The sequence below is a fragment of the Liolophura sinensis genome, chromosome 5 (genome assembly GCF_032854445.1).
Source record: "Liolophura sinensis isolate JHLJ2023 chromosome 5, CUHK_Ljap_v2, whole genome shotgun sequence".
NCBI lineage: Eukaryota > Metazoa > Mollusca > Polyplacophora > Chitonida > Chitonidae > Liolophura > Liolophura sinensis.
This window is the reverse complement of record NC_088299.1, coordinates 14,375,103-14,400,069: the sequence shown is the minus strand read 5'-3', so window position 1 is coordinate 14,400,069 and position 24,967 is coordinate 14,375,103. Positions and strand designations below refer to the sequence as shown.

Below are 24,967 nucleotides of genomic sequence, written 5' to 3'. Positions count from 1 at the left end.
CTGTTAGGAACTGGTTCAGTCTTGGCCAAAGGGGAAGTTATCAATGTTTGACTGAGTTGTCTTTCCTTTACTCTGCACATCACTGATGACTTCTGATTTCTGTGTACAGGTTTGTCATGGGTATTGAGTTTCGAGAAGGATCTCTCCTGATTGCTAACAGGACCACAGCTCCAGCCAAGAAAGGTAACTCAAAGGATAAAATATGAATAAACAGGATTCCAATGGATACTATCTACCTCACCAAATTAATGACTAAACAGTTTTGAGCTTTGGGACATGGTAGAGAAAATTTCTCAATCAGCACCACATCCAAGGAAATATGTTATAGTTATTCTTGCATCTTGTGCAGACAGCTTGATGAAATTCAATCTAAACAGTAATTACATTGATGTTTTTGTGTGTTATTTTTGTATTCTCTGTTTTTATGTATTTCTTTGTGCTGTTTACAGGGATGGTATTTAATGTAAATGTGGGTTTCTCTGGGCTTACTAACAGCGCTGGAAAGGACAGTAAAAGTAAACAGTATGCCCTGTTTGTTGGGGACACTGTGTATGTTAATGAGGTGAGAAAATTTTGATTTATTTATTTATTTATTTGATTGGTGTTTACGCCATGCCCAAGAATATTTCACTCTTACCACGGCAGCCAACAACACTGGCAGGCTGAAATGGTTTGTGTGGACAGCCTTGTCTGGAACTGTACTTTCACATAAAACAACACTTTTGTTCCTTTGTCAAAATTATGTAAATGCATTTCCTCCTAATTTTTTTTGTTGATTTTGCAAAAACTCCTGCCTAAATTGGAGTGCGATTGGAAAATGTGTTGTTAAAAAAGTGTAGTTAAAAAAAAAGAAATGTTAAGTAAAATGATGTCTATTTAACAGAATGCGCCAGCTACTTTAATGACCACATTGAAGAAGAAAGTCAAACACATTGCTATCTTCCTGAAGGTAAGTGAAACGGGTGGAAGCAGAAAACCTGGATAGAATATAGGTGGGATTTCCAAGTATGCCACCCATTTTACGATTTCCTGGTTTGTCTGGTGACTGGCAAAGGGCTGTCATCCAGCTTATGGGGCTATTAAAAACTTTTGCTAAGTTTGATTAAATTCTTATTAGAAAGACTTATGAATTGACATCAAAAAGTATCATTCTAAAGACTTTATGTGCTCCTGAAATTGCAATTTTACAGGCCAAACTTCAGGTGAAATTCAGCATTCTTGAGCAAAGTATTGCACTGAATGACCCTAAATTTCTTCCATGACTCATTTGCCCATTTTTTCTGATTCTGAGAGCTCTATTGATTTCTTTGAGGTATGTTTGTAACATGGGATGATATTTTACTGGAAAATTTTAAGTTTCAGCACCAAAAATAATATTTTGTGACAGTTGTTTGCTTCTAAAAATGCACTTTCGTTTTATTCAAATTTTAGGTTATTTAGGGTATACAAAATTTAACAGTGGTATTCCTGACCCCTGTCTTTTTTGCATGTTTGACAGAATGATGCCTTTGACAGACATTTAATTCTCTTTGTTTTGTGTTCCTCAGGATGAAGATGAAGATGATGAGGAGGAAGAAGAGGAGGCAGAGAAGACGGAAGCTCCGGTGTTGTTAGGCCGGGGCCAGCGCAATGCTATTCTTGACAGCAGGACCAGGGTGAGTAGAACATTCTCTGTGGCTGCTACTGTATTGTCAGATCTCTGGCGTTTCTAGTTCAGAGTTAGACAGTGCTAAATGATTAAGCCTGTCATCTTGGCTAGTGCTGTATGGCAGGTCAGCAGGCTATCCCATATCCAGGGCTCACTGTCAACTTGGCTAGTGCTGTATGGCAGGTCAGCAGGTTATCCCATACCTGGCTCACCGTCAGCTTTTCTAGTGCTGTATGGCAGGTCCCATACATGGCTCACTGTCAGCTGGTCTAGTGCTGTAGGGCTGGTCAGCAGGCTGTCCCATAGCAAGGGCTCACTGTCAGCTTGGCTAGTGCTGTATGGCTGGTCAGCAGGCTGTCCCATAGCAAGGGCTCACTGTCAGCTTTTCTAGTGCTGTATGGCTGGTCAGTAGGCTATCCCATACCTGGCTCACTGTCAGCTGGGCTAGTGCTGTATGGCTGGTCAGCAGGCTGTCCCATAGCCAGGGCTCACTGTCAGCTTGTCTAGTGCTGTATGGCTGGTCAGCAGGCTGTCCCATAGCAAGGGCTCACTGTCAGCTTTTCTAGTGCTGTATGGCTGGTCAGTAGGCTATCCCATACCTGGCTCACTGTCAGCTGGGCTAGTGCTGTATGGCTGGTCAGCAGGCTATCCCATACCTGGCTCACTGTCAGCTTGGCTAGTGCTGCATGACTGGTCAGCGGGCTATCCCATACCTGGCTCACTGTCAGCTGGGCTAGTGCTGCATGACTGGTCAGCAGGCTATCCCATAGCCAGGGCTCACTGTCAGCTTGTCTAGTGCTGTATGGCTGGTCAGGAGGTTATCCCATACCGGGCTCACTGTCAGCTGGGCTAGTGCTGTATGGCTGGTCAGCAGGCTATCCCATACCTGGCTCACTGTCAGCTTGGCTAGTGCTGCATGACTGGTCAGCGGGCTATCCCATACCTGGCTCACTGTCAGCTGGGCTAGTGCTGCATGACTGGTCAGCAGGCTATCCCATAGCCAGGGCTCACTGTCAGCTTGTCTAGTGCTGTATGGCTGGTCAGCAGGCTATCCCATACCTGGCTCACTGTCAGCTGGGCTAGTGCTGTATGGCTGGTCAGCAGGCTATCCCATACCTGGCTCACTGTCAGCTTGGCTAGTGCTGCATGACTGGTCAGCGGGCTATCCCATACCTGGCTCACTGTCAGCTGGGCTAGTGCTGCATGACTGGTCAGCAGGCTGTCCCATAGCAAGGGCTCACTGTCAGCTTTTCTAGTGCTGTATGGCTGGTCAGTAGGCTATCCCATACCTGGCTCACTGTCAGCTGGGCTAGTGCTGTATGGCTGGTCAGCAGGCTATCCCATACCTGGCTCACTGTCAGCTTGGCTAGTGCTGCATGACTGGTCAGCGGGCTATCCCATACCTGGCTCACTGTCAGCTGGGCTAGTGCTGCATGACTGGTCAGCAGGCTATCCCATAGCCAGGGCTCACTGTCAGCTTGTCTAGTGCTGTATGGCTGGTCAGCAGGCTATCCCATACCTGGCTCACTGTCAGCTTGTCTAGTGCTGTATGGCAGGTCAGGAGGTTATCCCATACCTGGCTCACTGTCAGCTTGGCTAGTGCTGTATGGCTGGTCAGCAGGCTATCCCATACCTGGCTCACTGTCAGCTTGGCTAGTGCTGTATGGCAGGTCAGGAGGTTATCCCATACCTGGCTCACTGTCAGCTTGGCTAGTGCTGTATGACAGGTCAGGAGGTTATCCCATACCGGGCTCACTGTCAGCTTGGCTAGTGCTGCATGACTGGTCAGCAGGCTATCCCATAGCCAGGGCTCACTGTCAGCTTGTCTAGTGCTGTATGGCTGGTCAGGAGGTTATCCCATACCGGGCTCACTGTCAGCTTGGCTAGTGCTGTATGGCAGGTCAGGAGGTTATCCCATACCGGGCTCACTGTCAGCTTGGCTAGTGCTGTATGGCAGGTCAGCAGGCTATCCCATACCTGGCTCACTGTCAGCTGGGCTAGTGCTGTATGGCTGGTCAGCAGGCTGTCCCATAGCCAGGGCTCACTGTCAGCTTGTCTAGTGCTGTATGGCTGGTCAGCAGGTTATCCCATACCGGGCTCACTGTCAGCTTGGCTAGTGCTGTATGGCAGGTCAGCAGGCTATCCCATACCTGGCTCACTGTCAACTTGGCTAGTGCTGTATGGCAGGTCAGCAGGCTATCCCATACCTGGCTCACTGTCAGCTGGGCTAGTGCTGTATGGCTGGTCAGCAGGCTATCCCATACCTGGCTCACTGTCAGCTTGTCTAGTGCTGTATGGCTGGTCAGCAGGCTATCCCATACCTGGCTCACTGTCAGCTGGGCTAGTGCTGTATGGCTGGTCAGAGGCTATCCCATACCTGGCTCACTGTCAGCTTGGCTAGTGCTGTATGGCTGGTCAGCAGGCTGTCCCATAGCAAGGGCTCACTGTCAGCTTGGCTAGTGCTGTATGGCAGGTCAGGAGGTTATCCCATACCGGGCTCACTGTCAGCTTGGCTAGCGCTGTATGGCAGGTCAGCAGGCTATCCCATACCTGGCTCACTGTCAGCTTGGCTAGTGCTGCATGACTGGTCAGCAGGCTATCCCATACCTGGCTCACTGTCAGCTGGGCTAGTGCTGTATGGCTGGTCAGCAGGCTATCCCATAGCCAGGGCTCACTGTCAGCTTGTCTAGTGCTGTATGGCTGGTCAGCAGGCTGTCCCATAGCCAGGGCTCACTGTCAGCTTTTCTAGTGCTGTATGGCTGGTCAGTAGGCTATCCCATACCTGGCTCACTGTCAGCTTGGCTAGTGCTGTATGGCTGGTCAGCAGGCTATCCCATACCTGGCTCACTGTCAACTTGGCTAGTGCTGTATGGCTGGTCAGCAGGCTGTCCCATACTAGGCTCACTGTCAACTTGGCTTGTGCTGTATGGCTGGTCAGCAGGCTATCCCATATCCAGGGCTCACTGTCAGCTTGGCTAGTGCTGTATGGCTGGTCAGCAGGCTATCCCATAGCCAGGGCTCACTGTCATCTTGTCTAGTGCTGTATGGCTGGTCAGCAGGCTGTCCCATAGCCAGGGCTCACTGTCAGCTTGGCTAGTGCTGTATGGCTGGTCAGCAGGCTATCCCATATCCAGGGCTCACTGTCAGCTTGGCTAGTGCTGTATGGCTGGTCAGCAGGCTATCCCATACCTGGCTCACTGTCAGCTTGTCTAGTGCTGTAGGGCTGGTCAGCAGGCTATCCCATACCTGGCTCACTGTCAGCTTGGCTAGTGCTGTATGGCTGGTCAGCAGGCTATCCCATACCTGGCTCACTGTCAGCTTGGCTAGTGCTGTATGGCTGGTCAGCAGGCTATCCCATACCTGGCTCACTGTCAGCTTGGCTAGTGCTGTATGGCTGGTCAGCAGGCTATCCCATACCTGGCTCACTGTCAGCTTGGCTAGTGCTGTATGGCAGGTCAGCAGGCTATCCCATACCTGGCTCACTGTCAGCTTGTCTAGTGCTGTATGGCTGGTCAGCAGGCTATCCCATAGCCAGGGCTCACTGTCAGCTTTTCTAGTGCTGTATGGCAGGTCAGCAGGCTATCCCATACCTGGCTCACTGTCAGCTTGGCTAGTGCTGTATGGCAGGTCAGCAGGCTGTCCCATAGCCAGGGCTCACTGTCAACTTGGCTAGTGCTGTATGGCAGGTCAGCAGGCTATCCCATACCTGGCTCACTGTCAGCTTGGCTAGTGCTGTATGGCTGGTCAGCAGGCTATCCCATACCTGGCTCACTGTCAGCTTGGCTAGTGCTGCATGACTGGTCAGCAGGCTATCCCATACCTGGCTCACTGTCAGCTGGTCTAGTGCTGTAGGGCTGGTCAGCAGGCTGTCCCATAGCAAGGGCTCACTGTCAGCTTGGCTAGTGCTGTATGGCTGGTCAGCAGGCTGTCCCATAGCAAGGGCTCACTGTCAGCTTTTCTAGTGCTGTATGGCTGGTCAGTAGGCTATCCCATACCTGGCTCACTGTCAGCTGGGCTAGTGCTGTATGGCTGGTCAGCAGGCTGTCCCATAGCCAGGGCTCACTGTCAGCTTGTCTAGTGCTGTATGGCTGGTCAGCAGGCTGTCCCATAGCAAGGGCTCACTGTCAGCTTTTCTAGTGCTGTATGGCTGGTCAGTAGGCTATCCCATACCTGGCTCACTGTCAGCTGGGCTAGTGCTGTATGGCTGGTCAGCAGGCTATCCCATACCTGGCTCACTGTCAGCTTGGCTAGTGCTGCATGACTGGTCAGCAGGCTATCCCATACCTGGCTCACTGTCAGCTGGGCTAGTGCTGCATGACTGGTCAGCAGGCTATCCCATAGCCAGGGCTCACTGTCAGCTTGTCTAGTGCTGTATGGCTGGTCAGGAGGTTATCCCATACCGGGCTCACTGTCAGCTTGTCTAGTGCTGTATGGCAGGTCAGGAGGTTATCCCATACCTGGCTCACTGTCAGCTTGGCTAGTGCTGTATGGCTGGTCAGCAGGCTATCCCATACCTGGCTCACTGTCAGCTTGGCTAGTGCTGTATGGCAGGTCAGGAGGTTATCCCATACCTGGCTCACTGTCAGCTTGGCTAGTGCTGTATGACAGGTCAGGAGGTTATCCCATACCGGGCTCACTGTCAGCTTGGCTAGTGCTGCATGACTGGTCAGCAGGCTATCCCATAGCCAGGGCTCACTGTCAGCTTGTCTAGTGCTGTATGGCTGGTCAGCAGGCTGTCCCATAGCCAGGGCTCACTGTCAGCTTGGCTAGTGCTGTATGGCAGGTCAGGAGGTTATCCCATACCGGGCTCACTGTCAGCTTGGCTAGTGCTGTATGGCAGGTCAGCAGGCTATCCCATACCTGGCTCACTGTCAGCTTGGCTAGTGCTGCATGACTGGTCAGCAGGCTATCCCATACCTGGCTCACTGTCAGCTGGGCTAGTGCTGTATGGCTGGTCAGCAGGCTATCCCATAGCCAGGGCTCACTGTCAGCTTGTCTAGTGCTGTATGGCTGGTCAGCAGGCTGTCCCATAGCCAGGGCTCACTGTCAGCTTTTCTAGTGCTGTATGGCTGGTCAGTAGGCTATCCCATACCTGGCTCACTGTCAGCTTGGCTAGTGCTGTATGGCTGGTCAGCAGGCTATCCCATACCTGGCTCACTGTCAACTTGGCTAGTGCTGTATGGCTGGTCAGCAGGCTCTCCCATACTAGGCTCACTGTCAACTTGGCTTGTGCTGTATGGCTGGTCAGCAGGCTATCCCATATCCAGGGCTCACTGTCAGCTTGGCTAGTGCTGTATGGCTGGTCAGCAGGCTATCCCATAGCCAGGGCTCACTGTCATCTTGTCTAGTGCTGTATGGCTGGTCAGCAGGCTGTCCCATAGCCAGGGCTCACTGTCAGCTTGGCTAGTGCTGTATGGCTGGTCAGCAGGCTATCCCATATCCAGGGCTCACTGTCAGCTTGGCTAGTGCTGTATGGCTGGTCAGCAGGCTATCCCATACCTGGCTCACTGTCAGCTGGGCTAGTGTTGTATGGCTGGTCAGCAGGCTATCCCATAGCCAGGGCTCACTGTCAGCTTGGCTAGTGCTGTATGGCTGGTCAGCAGGCTATCCCATACCTGGCTCACTGTCAGCTTGTCTAGTGCTGTATGGCTGGTCAGCAGGCTATCCCATAGCCAGGGCTCACTGTCAGCTTGGCTAGTGCTGTATGGCTGGTCAGCAGGCTATCCCATACCTGGCTCACTGTCAGCTTGTCTAGTGCTGTTTGGCTGGTCAGCAGGCTATCCCATAGCCAGGGCTCGCTGTCAGCTTGTCTAGTGCTGTATGGCTGGTCAGCAGGCTATCCCATACCTGGCTCACTGTCAGCTTGTCTAGTGCTGTAGGGCTGGTCAGCAGGCTATCCCATAGCCAGGGCCCACTGTCAGCTTGTCGAGTGCTGTATGGCTGGTCAGCAAGCTATCCCATACCTGGCTCACTGTCAGCTTGGCTAATGCTGTATGGCTGGTCAGCAGGCTATCCCATACCTGGCTCACTGTCAGCTGGGCTAGTGCTGTATGGCTGGTCAGAGGCTATCCCATACCTGGCTCACTGTCAGCTTGGCTAGTGCTGTATGGCTGGTCAGCAGGCTATCCCATAGCCAGGGCTCACTGTCAGATTGTCTAGTGCTGTATGGCTGGTCAGCAGGCTATCCCATAGCCAGGGCTCACTGTCAGCTTGGCTAGTGCTGCATGACTGGTCAGCAGGCTATCCCATAGCCAGGGCTCACTGTCAGCTTGTCTAGTGCTGTATGGCTGGTCAGCAGGCTATCCCATAGCCAGGGCTCACTGTCAGCTTGGCTGACAATTGTCTGATAATTGTACCTACTCCTCAAGGTCATCATGGTATATCAAGTCATAGCCATGAAGGAAATCTGTATCCGAGTCACCTTGGATAATTTAATTTTCATTGAATGTGAATCAGAGACTGGAAATCCATTTTCAACCGTTCTTTAAAGCTTCATCCATGTTGTGAATTATGAAAATATGATATTGTTTCAGACGGAGATGTCAGCTGAAGAAAAACGTCAGCAACATCAGAAGGAGCTGGCAACTAAGATGAATGAGGAGGCTCGAGAGAGACTGAAGGGTCTGCAGTCTGGTACAGAGGACAAGAAGTGAGGCCATGGCTAGGCAAACATTCAAAACAGTTTGTTTGGTGGGGTGCCCCCTACCTACTGGAAAACTACCATAATCAAAAGTATTTTATAATTAAATAAGCCTTTTTAACTTCTTAAAGTGTTCTTCTATGTTTTGGGACCTGACCCTACCCACAGAAAATCTAGCATAACCAAGTGTTTTATAGTTAAATCAGCACTTTAATTTTTTTAAAAATATTCTTAAAAATTTTTTTTTCATAATTTTTTAAGTTCGCGTTACAAAGTAAGGAGAGGTATTATAAGAGGGTTATCAGATGCTGGCATTGGCAGTGTTGGTATCGGTGTCAACCCATTAAAAGTAGCGATTTGCATATGAAAGACCAAGGAAGTCTTCTTACCTCTTACCATGTTGCTCAGCTTTTCCCAGGGTTGCAATTTGCCTACCCTAGCACGTGGATAACCAAATGCAGTTTGCAACATGCACATCAAAGACGTCTGTGGTAAAGTTGTGCACCGACTCCCCCCACAGTGTCCCTTAACACCACAGTCATTCACAACTCCATAACATATAAAATCACTGCTCTGCAATCTTTATGCAGTCATAGTTCTGACAGTATAATAAGTTTGATCTTCCTTGTGGATTTAATGGCGAGATCTTGGAACTATAGAATTAAAGGATAGTGTCAATCAGTCTACTTTTGGGGGGTTTAGAGGTCAATATTTGAATGTATCACATGACGAACATTTTGCAGTTTTACAAAATATTCATTCAGGCAAGATACTGGTATTCTGTGAATGTCTTGTTTTTTTTTTGAAAACATTAGCTGATCTGCCAACCCAAATTTTACAAATTCCAAGCTGGAGTACTACGGTAAACCCCAAATTGGCGATTGAACCAAACCCCGAGAAACTGTTCAGGACAGAACAGTTAAAACTGTTGATGAACTGACCTGATGTACATAACAAACATGTAGTTGAGATATTCGTGTCCACTATTTGTTAGATCTCTTTTTATAGATTCATGACCAGTAGAAAAACAAGTAGATACTGAAACTTTCACGATGCTTGGGACTTGAGTCCACGCTTGGAACTTGACTCCGTGCTTGGAACTTGACTCCGTGCTTGGAACTATTCTGAAATTATGTAACATTTACCTGTTCATTGTTTGTTTTCTCTTTAGAGTGAGAAAGTCAAATGTGTCCTACAAAAGCCAGTCACATTTACCCAATGAGGCCGAGGTTAAGGAGCTTAAACTGTACGTAGGTAAGTGTCTGTGAACAGGGGTACTACGGAGCTCAATCTTTTAAATTACTGCTTTGCTGCGAACATTAAGTACGGATTCGGATTCAACAAAGCCAGCATTGACTTAAGTCAAAAATTTGGAATATGATTTTATAGCTCATTTTTGTGCCCTGTGAACTAAAATGTTGACCACCTCATCAGTGTTATACAAGGACAAATGTGTAGTAATCTTCCATTACCAGAAAGTAAACATTGTGAAAATGTTTTAAGTTTTGGCTTAAGTCAGAAATGCCTTTGTGTAATTGGCAACTGGACTAGTCAGTCTGTTCTTGGAGTTGCCATCGGCTTAAAGATGGAAGGTGCAGAGGGTCTGTCGTGGGTTTTGCACGGCTTCCTCCCAAGATGTTGCTGGTTGTCGGTGTAAAAGTGAAATATTCTTGAGTACGACGTTAATTTCCAATCAAATCAAATAAATAAATTAAGATGGATGATTTGTCATGTACCGAGTGGTTTATTCTGAGTACTTCAGCTTCCTTATCCTATATAAAAAGTTGTAATGAATCCTAAAAACATGGCAGAAAACAGGAATAAGGTTTCTGGGAGACCACGGATAAGGATTACAAGTTCCAGAAAATGGCTTTGTTGAGTTTGTTTACTTTTATTGGACCTGAACAGAGAAACACCAGCCCCTCTTCAAATTTTTTTTGTGGAAAAATAGAATTTAACTTCTCCAGAGTGAAACTTTTGTGAATTGTCAGTGGAGCAAAGGATGGGAAATGTGTTTGTTATTGATAATTTTGCAATGTTGGGTTTCAGACAGACGAAGTGAGAGTCTTATACTTCCAGTATTCGGTGTCCCAACTCCATTTCACATCTCTACTGTCAAGGTAAACAGTGTTTGTATCTGGATTATAACATCATGAGATGATGCTGTTTTACACAGACCTTAAAAGAGGAAGTTCAACTTCTTCACTTGGTGTTTAATATTAAGGGGATAGTGCAACGATTGGTTAGCCCATATCAGTATAATGGGTAATTGGGTAAGTCAGCGAAGCAGTGCTAGATTAAAGAGCAGTAGAAATTCGTCCTTTAAAAGGAGGCACATTACATGCACTCTAAGGACTCCTTCGTTGTCATGGAACTGAAAAATTGTTAAGTACGACGTTAAACCCCCAAGCACCCACTCACGGGGCGATGTGATTTTAGGGATAAGTTACCTACATCGAAAATTTATTTACATATGTAAGTTACTTAAGTCCATTCCACATCTCTACTGTCAGGGTAAGGTTTGTTTGTATCTACATGTAGGCTCTATAATGTCACAGGGCATTTTAATTTTAGAGACAAGTTACCTGCAGGAAAATTTAATGTAGAAATAAAACTTTACCCCGTTGGAGATCTCTACTGTCAAGGTAAACTCTTGTATTATATTTATTTTTTTTGGCATCTGTGCTAAAATTGAAAGCAGTGTAATTGTACAGATACAGGTACATATGTAAGTTATGTGCATTCAAATTTAATTTAGACATAAAACTTTGTTAGAGTGAATGGTTCACCCTGCGTTCTGTTTTGTTTGTGTGTAGAACATCAGTCAGTCTGTAGAAGGAGACTACACATACCTGAGAATCAACTTTTACCACCCAGGTTCTGCCCTGGGCAGGAACGAGGGGAACATCTTCGCCCATCCAGATGCCACATTTGTCAAGGAGATGTAAGTGACTGTTACATTTTTTTATTTATTTCATTTTTTATTTATTTATTTATTTGATTGGTGTTTTACGCCATACTCAAGGATGTTTTACTTATACAACGGCGGTAAGCACTATGGTGGGAGGAAACCGGGCAGAGCCCAGGGGAAACCTGTGACCATCCGTAGTTTACTGGTAGATCTTCCCACTTACGCCCGGAGATGAAGCCAGCATGAGCTGGACTTGAACTTACACCGACCACGGTGAGAGGCTCCTGGGTCAATACGCCGTGCTACCGCACTAACCAACTGATTTTTTCTACAATCCAAAAATATTTCACTTGTATGACGACAACCAGAATTGTAATGCGAGGAAAGCGGGCAGAGCCCAGGTAAAACCCACGACCATCCATAGGTTGCTTTCAGACCATCCCATGTATGACTGTAGGGGAAGCCAGCATGATCTGGACTTCATTGGTGAGAGGCTCCTGGGTCATTGTGCTGACAGTTACAGTCTTGTGTAGGGGGGTATTGAAGCATTCGCACTGAAAGTAGAATGTTACTGCTCAGGTATATTTAACATCATTACACCACTTTGAAAAAAAAAAACTTTCAGTACACTGTTAAAATAAACTGGTGTTTGTGGCCAACTGAACGTAGAGTCATTCCTGTACCGTGTAACTTTTCTGAATTTGTGGGTTCATGTACAGAAAAAGAGTTGCCTCATTATGCAATACAAGAAATGTGCCAAAATATAATGACCACTACTTCATGGTTAAAATGTGTTACACCAATGTGTGGATGATAACAGGAGGGCTGGGATGGAAAGTTGCTGCAAACATAACCATGTTTGCATTTCAGTACGTCACCTGCTCTTTTCATATCTGTATTATGTTAGTAATAGTGACCAATATTTGGATTAGGTGAGTCACAAAAGACCGAAAACTTTTCATGGGCTTCAAATACCGTAATATGTTGCAAAAGTCCTTTAAAGATTCATTTCCTGGCATGAAATCCATTTGTGACAAATTTGGACAGATGGTAGAACCATGATTGGCAGATTTGGACAGATGGTAGAAGCATGGTTGGCAGATTTGGACAGATGGCAGAACCATGGTTGGCAGATTTGGACAGATGGCAGAACCATGGTTGGCAGATTTGGACAGATGGCAGAACCATGGTTGGCAGATTTGGAGAGATGGCAGAACCATGGTTGGCAGATTTGGACAGATGGCAGAACCATGGTTGGCAGATTTGGACAGATGGCAGAGGCATGGCTCTACCTTAGCTGGTGCCAGAACCATGGTGAACAGTTTGCAGCAAGTTTAAGAGGCACTTCCACAGCTGTGTCATTGTGATGGTACTTGTAAAGCCATGGTTGATGGTATAACATAAGTTCTCACCCATTTCCTTGGTTCGTGGTTGAAAGATTGTTGATAGTTTGTGATAAATTGATGGTAGAATGATGATTGATAGCTTGAGGGAATTTAGACACACATCTGTGGATATGCTTTCTTGATGGTAGATCATTCTGTGTTTCTACAGCACATACAGAAGTTCCAATGCTAAGGAACCTGGAGAGATTTCGGCACCATCTTCTAACCTCAACACCGCCTTCAGACTGATCAAAGAAGTGCAGAAGAAGTTCAAGACGAGGGAGGCTGAAGAGAGAGAAAAGGAGGTATGTGGGGAAGGGGCAATGTTAAAAACGAAACAGGGTCTAAAATGTTCTATAGGAAGTCTTCTTCAACCCTAATTCCTCAATGTTTTCAAATATTGAAAGATCCATTTTCATTGCATATTACGCTTTTTTATTTCGATTTTAGAGTCAAAACTATGGGGGTTAAATTGGCTAGTTTGAGGGCTTCACAGAAAGTATAATTTTATCAGTATACTCAGAGTAATGCCTGTAGAATATCCTTGAATAAACACCTTGCAAACATGCAAAAAGGTGTGAAGAATGACTGTAGCCATTTCCTATCATCTAATTCATGAGTTAAACTCCAAGCACTTTTTACACCATTTGGGATCAGACAACAGAGTCTGTGTCAAGGGTCTTATTTTCTTGGTGAAGTGAAAATCATCAGAAGCTGAAAACAGATTAATTTTGTGCTTCAAAATGTATGATGTCGAGTTTGACAGATTTGTCTTCGAGAATAATGTTTTATACTTTGTCATCCATCAGGGTATTGTCAAACAAGACACACTGATAGTGAACCCGAATCGAGGCAACCCCAAACTGAAGGACCTTTATATTCGCCCGAACATTGTCTCCAAGAGAATTTCGGGAACACTGGAAGCCCACACCAATGGTAAGGTGGTTTTAGAGTGTATTTGTTATGGACGTGAAGTTCGTGTTGGGACTTCTTTGCAAAATTGGACTAGGCATCCAGTGGTTTCACTATGATATCTGCTTCACAATTGCATGCTGGTATTTATGGTACGTCAATTAGAGGATTGTCTTCTTCTATCCCTCCCTCTGCACTTTGGGAGTACTGTGTAAAACTCAACCAATGAGCTTCTCACCAATTAAGTCGACGGGAGTCCAGGTCTGGCTCATGCCGGCCTCTTTTCTAGTCGCACATGAAAAGGTTGGCGAGGAATCTGCAGATGGTCATGAGCCTCTGTCCATTTTCCTCCCACCGTAATGCTAGCTGCCACCGTGTAAGTGAAATATTCTTGAGTATGCCATAATTTATACTTGAGAACGGCTTGCAGTATCTTTCACGCTGAATTACCAATTTAGCCACGACTAGGTGACCAAATCAGAAATCCTTCAAGAATTATCATTCCTGGTTGATGTTGCCTGAACGCTTTGCATTGTGGTTACTGAGATACATTGAAAAGCAAAGTGCAAGCAAATGTAATGGCTGATGCACTGCACACTTTTGAAGTAAATGTCAAATAAATCTTTCAGGTACTCATTTTCAACATCACACGTGTAAAATCTTTGAAGAGTTGCTAAACACTATTTTCTGGTGAGGTTTATTTTCATCAGTGTGTTGTATCCCCCAGGTTTCCGCTTCACTTCTGTGCGTGGAGACAAAGTGGACATTCTCTACAACAACATCAAACACGCATTCTTCCAGCCCTGTGACGGAGAAATGATTATCCTACTGCACTTTCACCTAAAGGTTGGTCTCGTTTTTTGTCTGAGATGTCCTCAAACAATCACAACTGAATGACCCATGAAGAATGTATTTAATGTTTTCCATTTGACACTGAGAGTTTTTCTGTTTTTTGTTGTAGCACGCGATATTGTTTGGTAAGAAGAAGCATATTGATGTGCAGTTTTATACTGAAGTAGGGGAGATAACCACTGACCTGGGGAAACATCAACATATGTTAGACAGAGATGACCTCCACGCAGAGCAGGTAAATAATAGATTTATGTAATAAAAGTTGTAGATACAAGTACTGAAAAATGTTCTACCAGCTGAAAGCTAGAACTTGTCAAATATTAAAGCTGGTATAAATGTTTTTGATGAGAATTAGAGAAGTTAGGAAATTATTCCACCGTCAACAGGTTCTTTTATGTCACTTTAATACTCTGCTCAAGTTGAAACTATATTATTAAAATTATTTATCAAACATGTACATATTGAAACTTATAAATCACATTTGAGCAAAAGGTACAAGGACTGAAGAATTAAGTGAATAACAGAACTTTGTAAGCTACATGTTCCAGTTGATATGATAGGTTAGACTCTGGAAAAAGATGAAAATAAATACATGTAGGAAAAATGTTTTGCACATATATCTTGAAATTATGAAGATATGTTGTAATATTTTAAACCAGAAAATTGTTGTCCGGACGAAACTTTTTTTCTGTGTTTCTTTGGTTTCCTCTGTGTCTTAAACTGACTTGTGAGTGTTATAGGAGGGAAAAAATTCTTGAGCGGGGTGTCAAACACCAATCTCACATGTAAATAAAGATAATCAATTTTGGAGGGCTTTTATCACAAAGCACTTAAATGTTATAATTTACTTATCATCACCTGTACTTAATTTTTGTTCCCTAGGCAGAGAGAGAACTGCGACAACGTCTGAAGTCAGCGTTCAAAAGTTTCTGTGAAAAAGTGGAGTTGATGTCCAAACAGGAGATCGAGTTTGACACACCCTTTAGGGAGTTGGGGTTCCCTGGGGTGCCCTTCAGGAGCACTGTGTTGCTCCAGCCCACCAGTGGATGCTTGGTTAACCTCACTGAATGGGTCAGTACCACCTGCTTACAGCAAATGTTGCTAAGGGACAGGCTGATACCCAGGGATAATTTGTGGCAATTTTATGTTAACTGCGTGTGGCATTCTTAAGTTTTGGTTATGCCTTGGGCTGTATTTGTCTTTTGGATTTCACATCTAAAGTTTTTTTTAACATTCTCTTCTTTTCATCTTCTTACCATGCCTTTTTATTTTGAAAAACTGTTGATCATAGACAAAGTACAAATAAAATTTCAGGTGAAGTAACATGCCTGGAATAGTTCTCTCCAAACAAAAGAAAAATTCTTTCCCACTCTCCAACCTATTTATACCCTTGTACTTTGTCTAATGTCACATGCGTGAGGGTTCCTCCTCTTTGTGTTTTGTAACAGCCTAGCATGCCTGAGAGTTCCTCCGCTCTGTGTTTTGTAACAGCTTAGCATGCCTGAGAGTTTCTCCGCTCTGTGTTTTGTAACAGCCTAGCATGCCTGAGAGTTTCTCCGCTCTGTGTTTTGTAACAGCCTAGCATGCCTGAGAGTTTCTCCGCTCTGTGTTTTGTAACAACCTAGCATGCCTGAGAGTTTCTCCGCTCTGTGTTTTGTAACAGCCTAGCATGCCTGAGAGTTTCTCCGCTCTGTGTTTTGTAACAGCCTGGCATGCCTGAGAGTTTCTCCGCTCTGTGTTTTGTAACAGCCTGGCATGCCTGAGAGTTTCTCCGCTCTGTGTTTTGTAACAGCGTAGCATGCCTGAGAGTTTCTCTCCTCTGTGTTTTGTAACAGCCTAGCATGCCTGAGAGTTTCTCTGCTCTGTGTTTTGTAACAGCCTAGCATGTGTGAGAGTTTCTCCCCTCTGTGTTTTGTAACAGCGTAGCATGCCTGAGAGTTTCTCTGCTCTGTGTTTTGTAACAGCCTAGCATGCCTGAGAGTTTCTCCGCTCTGTGTTTTGTAACAACCTAGCATGCCTGAGAGTTTCTCCGCTCTGTGTTTTGTAACAGCCTAGCATGCCTGAGAGTTTCTCCGCTCTGTGTTTTGTAACAGCCTGGCATGCCTGAGAGTTTCTCCGCTCTGTGTTTTGTAACAGCCTGGCATGCCTGAGAGTTTCTCCGCTCTGTGTTTTGTAACAGCGTAGCATGCCTGAGAGTTTCTCTCCTCTGTGTTTTGTAACAGCCTAGCATGCCTGAGAGTTTCTCTGCTCTGTGTTTTGTAACAGCCTAGCATGTGTGAGAGTTTCTCCCCTCTGTGTTTTGTAACAGCGTAGCATGCCTGAGAGTTTCTCTGCTCTGTGTTTTGTAACAGCCTAGCATGCCTGAGAGTTTCTCCGCTCTGTGTTTTGTAACAACCTAGCATGCCTGAGAGTTTCTCCGCTCTGTGTTTTGTAACAGCCTAGCATGCCTGAGAGTTTCTCCGCTCTGTGTTTTGTAACAGCCTGGCATGCCTGAGAGTTTCTCCGCTCTGTGTTTTGTAACAGCCTGGCATGCCTGAGAGTTTCTCCGCTCTGTGTTTTGTAACAGCGTAGCATGCCTGAGAGTTTCTCTCCTCTGTGTTTTGTAACAGCCTAGCATGCCTGAGAGTTCCTCTGCTCTGTGTTTTGTAACAGCCTAGCATGTGTGAGAGTTTCTCCCCTCTGTGTTTTGTAACAGCCTGGCATGCCTGAGAGTTTCTCCGCTCTGTGTTTTGTAACAGCCTGGCATGCCTGAGAGTTTCTCCGCTCTGTGTTTTGTAACAGCGTAGCATGCCTGAGAGTTTCTCCTCTGTGTTTTGTAACAGCCTAGCATGCCTGAGAGTTTCTCCCCTCTGTGTTTTGTAACAGCCTAGCATGCCTGAGAGTTTCTCCCCTTTGTGTTTTGTAACAGCGTAGCATGCCTGAGAGTTTCTCTGCTCTGTGTTTTGTAACAGCGTAGCATGCCTGAGAGTTTCTCCTCTTTGTGTTTTGTAACAGCCTAGCATGCCTGAGAGTTCCTCTGCTCTGTGTTTTTTAACAGCCTAGGATGCCTGAGAGTTTCTCCGCTCTGTGTTTTGTAACAGCCTAGCATGCCTGAGAGTTTCTCCGCTCTGTGTTTTGTAACAGCCTAGCATGTCTGAGAGTTTCTCTCCTCTGTGTTTTGTTACAGCCTAGCATGCCTGAGAGTTTCTCTGCTCTGTGTTTTGTAACAGCGTAGCATGCCTGAGAGTTTCTCTGCTCTGTGTTTTATAACAGTCTAACCAACTGTGACATTTTTCTCTGTGTATTTTGTAACAGCCCCCGTTTGTGGCGTCTCTGGATGAGGTAGAGTTGGTACACTTTGAGCGCGTCCAGTTCCACCTGAAGAACTTTGACATGGTGTTTGTGTACAAGGACTACAATCGTAAGGTCAGCATGGTGAACGCTATCCCCATGAATATGCTGGATCATGTCAAGGAATGGCTCAAGTAAGTCTGCCTGATCAACCCTCGGTGAACATTCCATCCTTGTTCAACGTTTGAAGTGATAGTTCTGGCATAGTTGTGTCAAGCTTCCAAATTTCTGTTCACTTTCCAATAGGCCTGCTCTGAATTGCCTCCCTTGTTACACAACTGCAACTACGAGGTGACGCGAGATTAGTTTTTGAGGTGTGAAACTACGAGAAGTGGGACCTCACCTTTTGGGGAATGTAGTATGTAGGTTTTGTCACGACAGTAACAGTTACTTTTTGGGACAACCCATTAGCCATTTACAGAAGTTCCCCACAGCTTACTCCTAAACACGTACCTTTTAAACAGGAGAGTGACCTCTAGGGAGGTAATTTGGTGCGGCCCTGTTACTAGGAGACGCAGGGTGTTGGTTTTACACCCAGATCCCAAACCTCAGAGTCTCTGTTGTTAATTGTAAGCAGTCAACAGTGTCTGTGAACAAGAATGGTATACACAGTGAAGTGCCTGCAGGTGAAAATCCTAGCAGGACATGTGGGAAAGCTTTTCTGCCAATAGCCTAAAGCTTGTTGCTTTACCCAGCACACTGATTATCTCCTTGTTATAAAATTTGGGGGTCTGAGGAAGCGGAAGTAATATCCCTACCCATCAGACGAGGGTCCGGAAGTTCTCCCATTTTTATTACTGGAGATACATTTTAGGCGATTTCTGGTAATAAAAACATCCTGAAAAATCTGAGATAAACTGAACGTTGTTCTTTATTTATTAAGCATTTTTATTCAAGCTGCTTAGCCGATGTCATTTGGTCAATAAAAAAAAACCCATTATTTCAGGGGGGTCTTAGTTCCCCTCAATTTCAGGAGGAAGGGGCCTCAACTCGCCCGTTTCCACCATACATGGCACATGGTCACGATATTCTGCAAAACACAATGTGCAATCATAACACATTCAGCGCTCACAAGGCAATATCTCACTTTCCAGAGACAATAGCCACTGATCTTGCACTAATATCCAGCAGGCACGTTCATTTATTATACTGCAGTTATCTCCCTTTGTGTGCTTTTCGATGTCGGCTTGTCGGTAAAGTAAACAACTGGACCATGGCCAGCTCCACTATCAATTTACAAATTCAGCCATTTTTGAAGTACCAATTGAACAAGTATACTGTTTTTTGTGGGTTTTTTTTTTTGGCGATGTAATAAAACCTGTAGTACATTGTGAGGATATGACGTCAGGACTTGTCAGTTCCTGATAAATGATCTACAGCTTGTGCGTTGCACTCATTAAACAATCGTTCTCTGGAGCTGACAGTTGCTGATATCCCAACCCTCAGGATGTCTCACATTTTTTATTATTGTTGGTGAATACATTAGTCTCCCTTGTTTAATGAAATCAAGCTGACTTAATAGTGCTCTTACAATGAATGTCTTTGCATGTTTCAGTTCCTGTGATATACGCTATACAGAGGGTATTCAGAGTTTGAACTGGACAAAGATCATGAAGACGATCACAGACGATGCTGAGGGTTTCTTTGACAATGGAGGCTGGAGTTTCCTGGATCCTGACAGTGGGGTGAGTACAGTTTTCATTGCGACATGCACCAGATAAACAACGATTGAGCTGGGGCTGGTTCATGAGGCTCAGTTGGCTAAGTAAGCCCTTAACTTCCATGACAACAAATGTTGTAGAGATGTAAAGTGCACTAAGCTAAGGGCAAGTTGACACCAAGTATACTTTGTGAAACCGGCCCCAGATCTTTGTGAACGTTCATTGTTAAACAGTGCTAAGGTAACCTGTAAAAGAAGATGTTTTCCACCGATGACATTTAAATGCCCTCAGTCATCTTAGGTCATGGCTGTTTGGCTCGAAAAATTTACCTCTCTTTTAAAGATACTCTTGGAGGGACAGAAGAGACAAAAATTACCTGTCCCTTGTGATGGGGAGAACACAGTTTTGAAAGTAAATTGTGTACTGTTTTATTTGGGTCAAGTTCAACGGAAACTTAATCAGATTTTGTATGTACAAGCCTTGTAACCTTATCGCAGAAGACTCAAACTCACCTTACAGCAAAGACTTGTATTGATCTTGTTGTTGTTGTATGTTGCTTGGCATAAAATATCAAGTGAGTATTTGTCTAAAACAGAGACAGCTGAGCAAGTCAGAGCCATGGCGAGGCTTCATAGATGACTACATAGTGTTTGTGGACCCTTTAAAGTTAATGGTATTTTAATAAGTAAAGAGTTAAGCAACAACATAATATGGAAACAAATATTCAGATCATGTCAGGGCATGCCTGTCAAATGTATATATCTCAGCGCTGTAAATTTTCAACCTGTTCAATTACTAAAGCACTTTTTTTACAGTGGAATTTATGCATACAGTTATCATGAAAATGACATTAAAACTGATTTGTATATATTGTAACACATTGACTTGATGTGTGATTTTATTTTATGTAGAACATACTTTACCATCTCTGTTCACGTGTAATATGATGGCAGTATTTACTAGGGACACCCACTCATCAAGGGAGATAAATCTAGGTAGAGTTACACAAAGGACGTAAATTAATGACATGACAGGTCTGGCATTGGAGCCATATTGAGCGCACAATAGACCTAACCGGTAGCACACTATTATGGTACCTGCCTCCAGTATTGACTAAGACATCTAAATCATCAAATAACTTGTGTGATTTGCAGGCGGAGGACAATGAAGATGATGACGATGATGAGGATGATGATGCGTATCAGCCGAGCGGTTCAGGTAGTGGTGAGGACAGCAGCGATGAAGATTATAGTGACGAGGCGAGCGACTGGGACGAGGAAGATGACTCGGGAGGTTCAGGTTAGTCTCAAAAGGACATGGTTCAAATCCCAGTTCTGCAGCATGATTTTGTCAGGATTTTTTTTGTTGTTAAGGTGTGCCTATCTTTGTGAGGATTTATGTAATATAAAATGACAGAAATACAGGTAATCAGTAATGCATTGAGCTTAATCAAACTGATATTAAAGAGGGCTCAGCTGTTGTTTGAATACACATCTCAGTTCCATTTATCTGTGATGAAATGCTGGGAATAAGACCAGAAGGTAGTTTGTAGTGTGGTTAAAAGGCATGTGTAGGACAGGTCATACATGGGACAAACTAAGGAGCATTTCCATTTATTCTTGTGCTTCAGCATTGTCTTAAGACTAGCAGTCTATCTAGGTCTTTCACCAGTATGGTGTATATCACATGTTGGAAAGTTTGTCACTAACTGGCCAATGGTCAGTGGCTTAGAGCAAGCATTCCTGGTTTCCTTAACCCCCAAATCTAACTGATGTATTGTATGAGTGAAAACCTCTTGATAAGGCAAAACGTTCAAATAAATAAATAGATTACTCCACCCTTATGTGTATACATATGAATGAGAGTTTGCTGGAGTTACAAACAAGGTCAGTGTCATCTAACTGGTTTTTGGTAGCCTCAGTCTTGTGAAAAAAACTGACAAAAGTTAGTCTGGTGCAGTATTATAACCTCTGTAATGGTAAGCATGGTTTTTGTAGATGAAGAGATGGGATCGAGTGAGGAGAGTGGCAAGGACTGGGATGAGCTGGAAGAGGAGGCTCGTAGAGGTGAGCAATGACACCATCTGGTGTAATAATCGGCTGCACTTCACACAGGGCTTTGGTTATCCCCATGAGCATAGCGCTGCTCTGGAAAAGTAGCCAGATTCTTGACAGAATGAAATGAAGAAGGAGAATCATTGGGAGTAGGCAGCTGCATTCTCATGCTCCAGTTTTCACCTTCTAATGTAAATGAACCCCCGTGATTACCGGTGAAAATTCCTTAAGTATTAAGCCATGCCACAGTCAAACAAATAAATAAGTAAATAGTGATAGGTAAATAAACAAAATTGTGATGAAATGTTTGGTGATTTGATTCGGTTTTTATATTTGTTGTAGAAATAGTGCAGGACAGAATTTTCTCTGAAATGCGGAAAGACCAGGAAAAGTAGTAGAAATGCGTGAAAAATTAATAATACAATAAAATTTTGTACTGACCCCTCTCTCAAAGTGGCAGCTGTATTTTTGGAATAATGATAAGAAGTGTCTTCTGAGTGTCTGTTAAGATTTCCTGATGAAGTTTCACCTGGTTTTGTTGTAGCTGATCGTGGGGAAGATGAAGAAGAATCAAGGCCTCACAAGAGGAAGCGACACGACAGCGGCAGTAGCAAACACAAGCACAAGAGCAGCAGCCATGACAGACACAGCAACCATAAGAGTTCTCCTCACAAGAGTTCCTCTTCTCACAAAAGTTCCTCGTCGCACAAGAGTTCCAGTCACGATAAACACAGACACAGCAGCAGTAAGCGCCACTCAGACAGTCCGGGCAAAAGTCCGGCAAGCAAGAAACGAAGAAAGTGAGCGAGCGTTTCAGGGATTGTCGAGACAAAACTGAAACCCAGTTGGACCAAGTTTTAATGTGGGTGTCTGCAGACCAGTTTGAACACTTACTTTCCTGGCTTAGTCTGTGCTATACGGATCATGAATGTGGTCTATTTTTTGAGCTGAATAGCTCAGTTCATGCTCACTTCATGTCAGCAAAAGAAAAAATCGATAAATAAATAAATAAAGGGAAGGTTTGTTTATTATCTTGGACTGATAAATAGTAGGATAGAAGGTGCGATTTCAGTTGTTTTCTATCAGTAAAATGTTTATGGGCCATGTCAAGGAAAATGTCAGCATTTCCAGTTTTTGATCAACCTAGGAACCATATTTAGACATGTTCTAATTTAGTATCCTCGTAGTTTGTTAGGAGAATGCCATGGGAATGAAATAAGAAATATAAGACAGATTTTCTTGAAGGAAAATTGTAACATTGGGAAACTTCAGATATCTGTAGTGAAGAGAAAAAAATAAGAGTGAAAATTTATTTATGTGCTTACCTAGCTTTTTTCAAAGTTTTTTGGATTCTTGACCTTTTACATGTCTTGTGTATTAGAATCCATGTGGACGTAAACGTACGTTGTGTACTGAACTGAAGTTTTGCATTCAGGTGTGTCCTAAAGACAAGCTGTTTGGGTAGCCTGCTACTAAATCAGAGTTCAGTTTTTTCATGTCGCAACGAAGTGCGTGTAGGTGCGTATATACTAGACACCTACACGCCCATTCTCCCAAGCATCCATTGCTCAGACAAGAACTGCCCTCACATCCACTGGAGCTATTTTCTTCTCCAACTCAAGAAACAATAGTCCATATAGTACAAGGGAAAAAATCCTGAGTATGGCGTAAAACAACAAACAAAGAAATACACATTACATATTTGACCAATCTCAAACTGTGTTTTCTTACAAGTTGTCATTCCAAGACAATTTTTGCACGCCAATAGTATACATTTCGAACGCGCCGTAGTTTTGTATCCAACTACGCAAAGAGTAGGGGAATCCAAACCACTCCCACCTACTGGATGTCCTGACAGACTGCTGTGAGTCTTGTTTGTTGTGTCACACCCAAAGCCACGTCCTCACTTCGCCCACCCATTCTCCTGTAAAATTTTCCTGTTATCGTTTTGTTCTTCACCACACATAATAGCTGGGCATTACGGCTGACGTCCCCCTGTTTACTTTACAGCATACTGCCCCCGGTATGGCGCAGATTATATGGTACAGACCAATGTGGGATAGGTATTTAGAGTATTCCTCGTGCAGTGTGTCCTGGAGAAAGATGAGAAGTTATTCCACAACATAGCATCGGACAAGCCTCTTTTATTCAGCATCGTTTCTAAATTATACGTTTTTAACAGCTGAATCTGATTAACTCGACTAATCTTGATCTTCCGCAAAATATGGAAGTTGCGATTTATGTGCGAAATGTGTTAAAAACAATTATATAATAATTCCAATGATAAGTATTCTGAAGGACAGACTTAAGCATCTTACTGTTGGCTTGGTGTTCAGATATTTTCTACATTATTCAATATCTGTGACTGACTAGTAGTTTCAAAGCTCTACATGACTCGGTACAGCCTGGAATCGTAAATTCGGCATGAAAACTTATGTAACCAGTTATAATCAAACCCAAATCTTAGAAATGTTGTGATGTTGATAAACTACCGTTTGTAAATACAGGTTGTGCGAACTCAGAAAAGTGTTCCTTTGTTGTCGGTGTTTTTTCTTTCTTTGCAATCGGTGTTTTCTTTCTTACTTATCGGTGTTTTCTTTCTTTCTTATCGGCGTTTTCTTTTCTTTCTTTTTTTTTGGTTACTGGCAGTTTTTTTTTTTTTTTTGTTACCGGCACTTTTTGTTTGTTACCGGCAATTTCTTTGCTATCGGTTGTTTCTTCATTTCTTATTGGCCCTTTCTTTATTTCTTATCTTTCTTTATTTCTTATCTTTCTTTATTTCCTATCTTTCTTTATTGTTTTCAATAAAAATTTGGACTTCTCTTGGATATTCTTGACAGATGTATACGTTACGCGTGTGTGGCGTCTAAGTTGTCTGTTCAACATCATTGATAACGCTTATCACACGATTAATGACCAATGTGGTCGCTGTGAGTTCAAGTCCAGCTCATGCATGCTAGCTTCTCCGTAAGTGGGAATGTTTGTCAGCAACCTGCGGATGATGGTGGGTTCCCCCTGAGCTTAGTCCGCCCATCATTATGCCAGCGGCCGTCGTATAAGTGAAATATTCTCGAGTACGGCGTGTACGGAAATACCAGTCAAAAAATACGATTAGTGGTGGAATTTCCTGTACTGACTTGGTCGATAACAGGAACAATGTTAAAAACAACGTTAAAGCGTAAAACACCCAAGCACTCACCACACTCCACCAGAAAACTACAATCCTGCCCATAACCACACTCCAGCCAAAGCGACACTCCACTCCAACAAACCCTCTCCAAAACCACATTCCTCACCACAACCAACAACTTCACCACAACCAACAACTTCCGTAACACTTCCCCAAAACCACATTTCACCCCTAAACCACTCCTCCCTGAAACCTGACCACATTCCTCCCCGAAATCACACTTCTACTCAAACCATACCCCACCCCGAAACCACACTTCATCCCAAAAACCACACTCCTCCACAAAACCACACTCCTGTGTCACCTCTTGACTAGGAAACCTGTGGACCGCGCTCCCCTGAAACCACACTTCTCCCCGAAACCACACTTCATCCCAAAAACCAC

General features: G+C 44.3%; 1 protein-coding gene across 1 annotated transcript in view; it reads left to right on the top strand.

Moving 5' to 3' along the window:
* The window catches only part of LOC135465553 (FACT complex subunit SPT16-like), a 37,342-nt gene extending 13,388 nt beyond the window's left edge, over positions 1-23,954 (top strand). The window contains exons 10-27 of the mRNA XM_064742795.1: positions 110-183; positions 450-562; positions 884-949; positions 1,548-1,655; positions 8,182-8,297; positions 9,460-9,542; positions 10,338-10,408; positions 11,105-11,232; positions 12,754-12,889; positions 13,394-13,520; positions 14,224-14,342; positions 14,458-14,583; positions 15,231-15,419; positions 17,643-17,812; positions 19,234-19,363; positions 20,494-20,638; positions 21,337-21,405; positions 21,938-23,954. Coding sequence (XP_064598865.1) covers positions 110-183; positions 450-562; positions 884-949; positions 1,548-1,655; positions 8,182-8,297; positions 9,460-9,542; positions 10,338-10,408; positions 11,105-11,232; positions 12,754-12,889; positions 13,394-13,520; positions 14,224-14,342; positions 14,458-14,583; positions 15,231-15,419; positions 17,643-17,812; positions 19,234-19,363; positions 20,494-20,638; positions 21,337-21,405; positions 21,938-22,197 — 2,230 coding nt within the window. The 3' untranslated portion in view covers positions 22,198-23,954. The remainder of the gene's footprint in view (positions 1-109; positions 184-449; positions 563-883; positions 950-1,547; positions 1,656-8,181; positions 8,298-9,459; positions 9,543-10,337; positions 10,409-11,104; positions 11,233-12,753; positions 12,890-13,393; positions 13,521-14,223; positions 14,343-14,457; positions 14,584-15,230; positions 15,420-17,642; positions 17,813-19,233; positions 19,364-20,493; positions 20,639-21,336; positions 21,406-21,937) is intronic.
* The last annotated feature ends 1,013 nt before the right edge of the window (positions 23,955-24,967 follow it).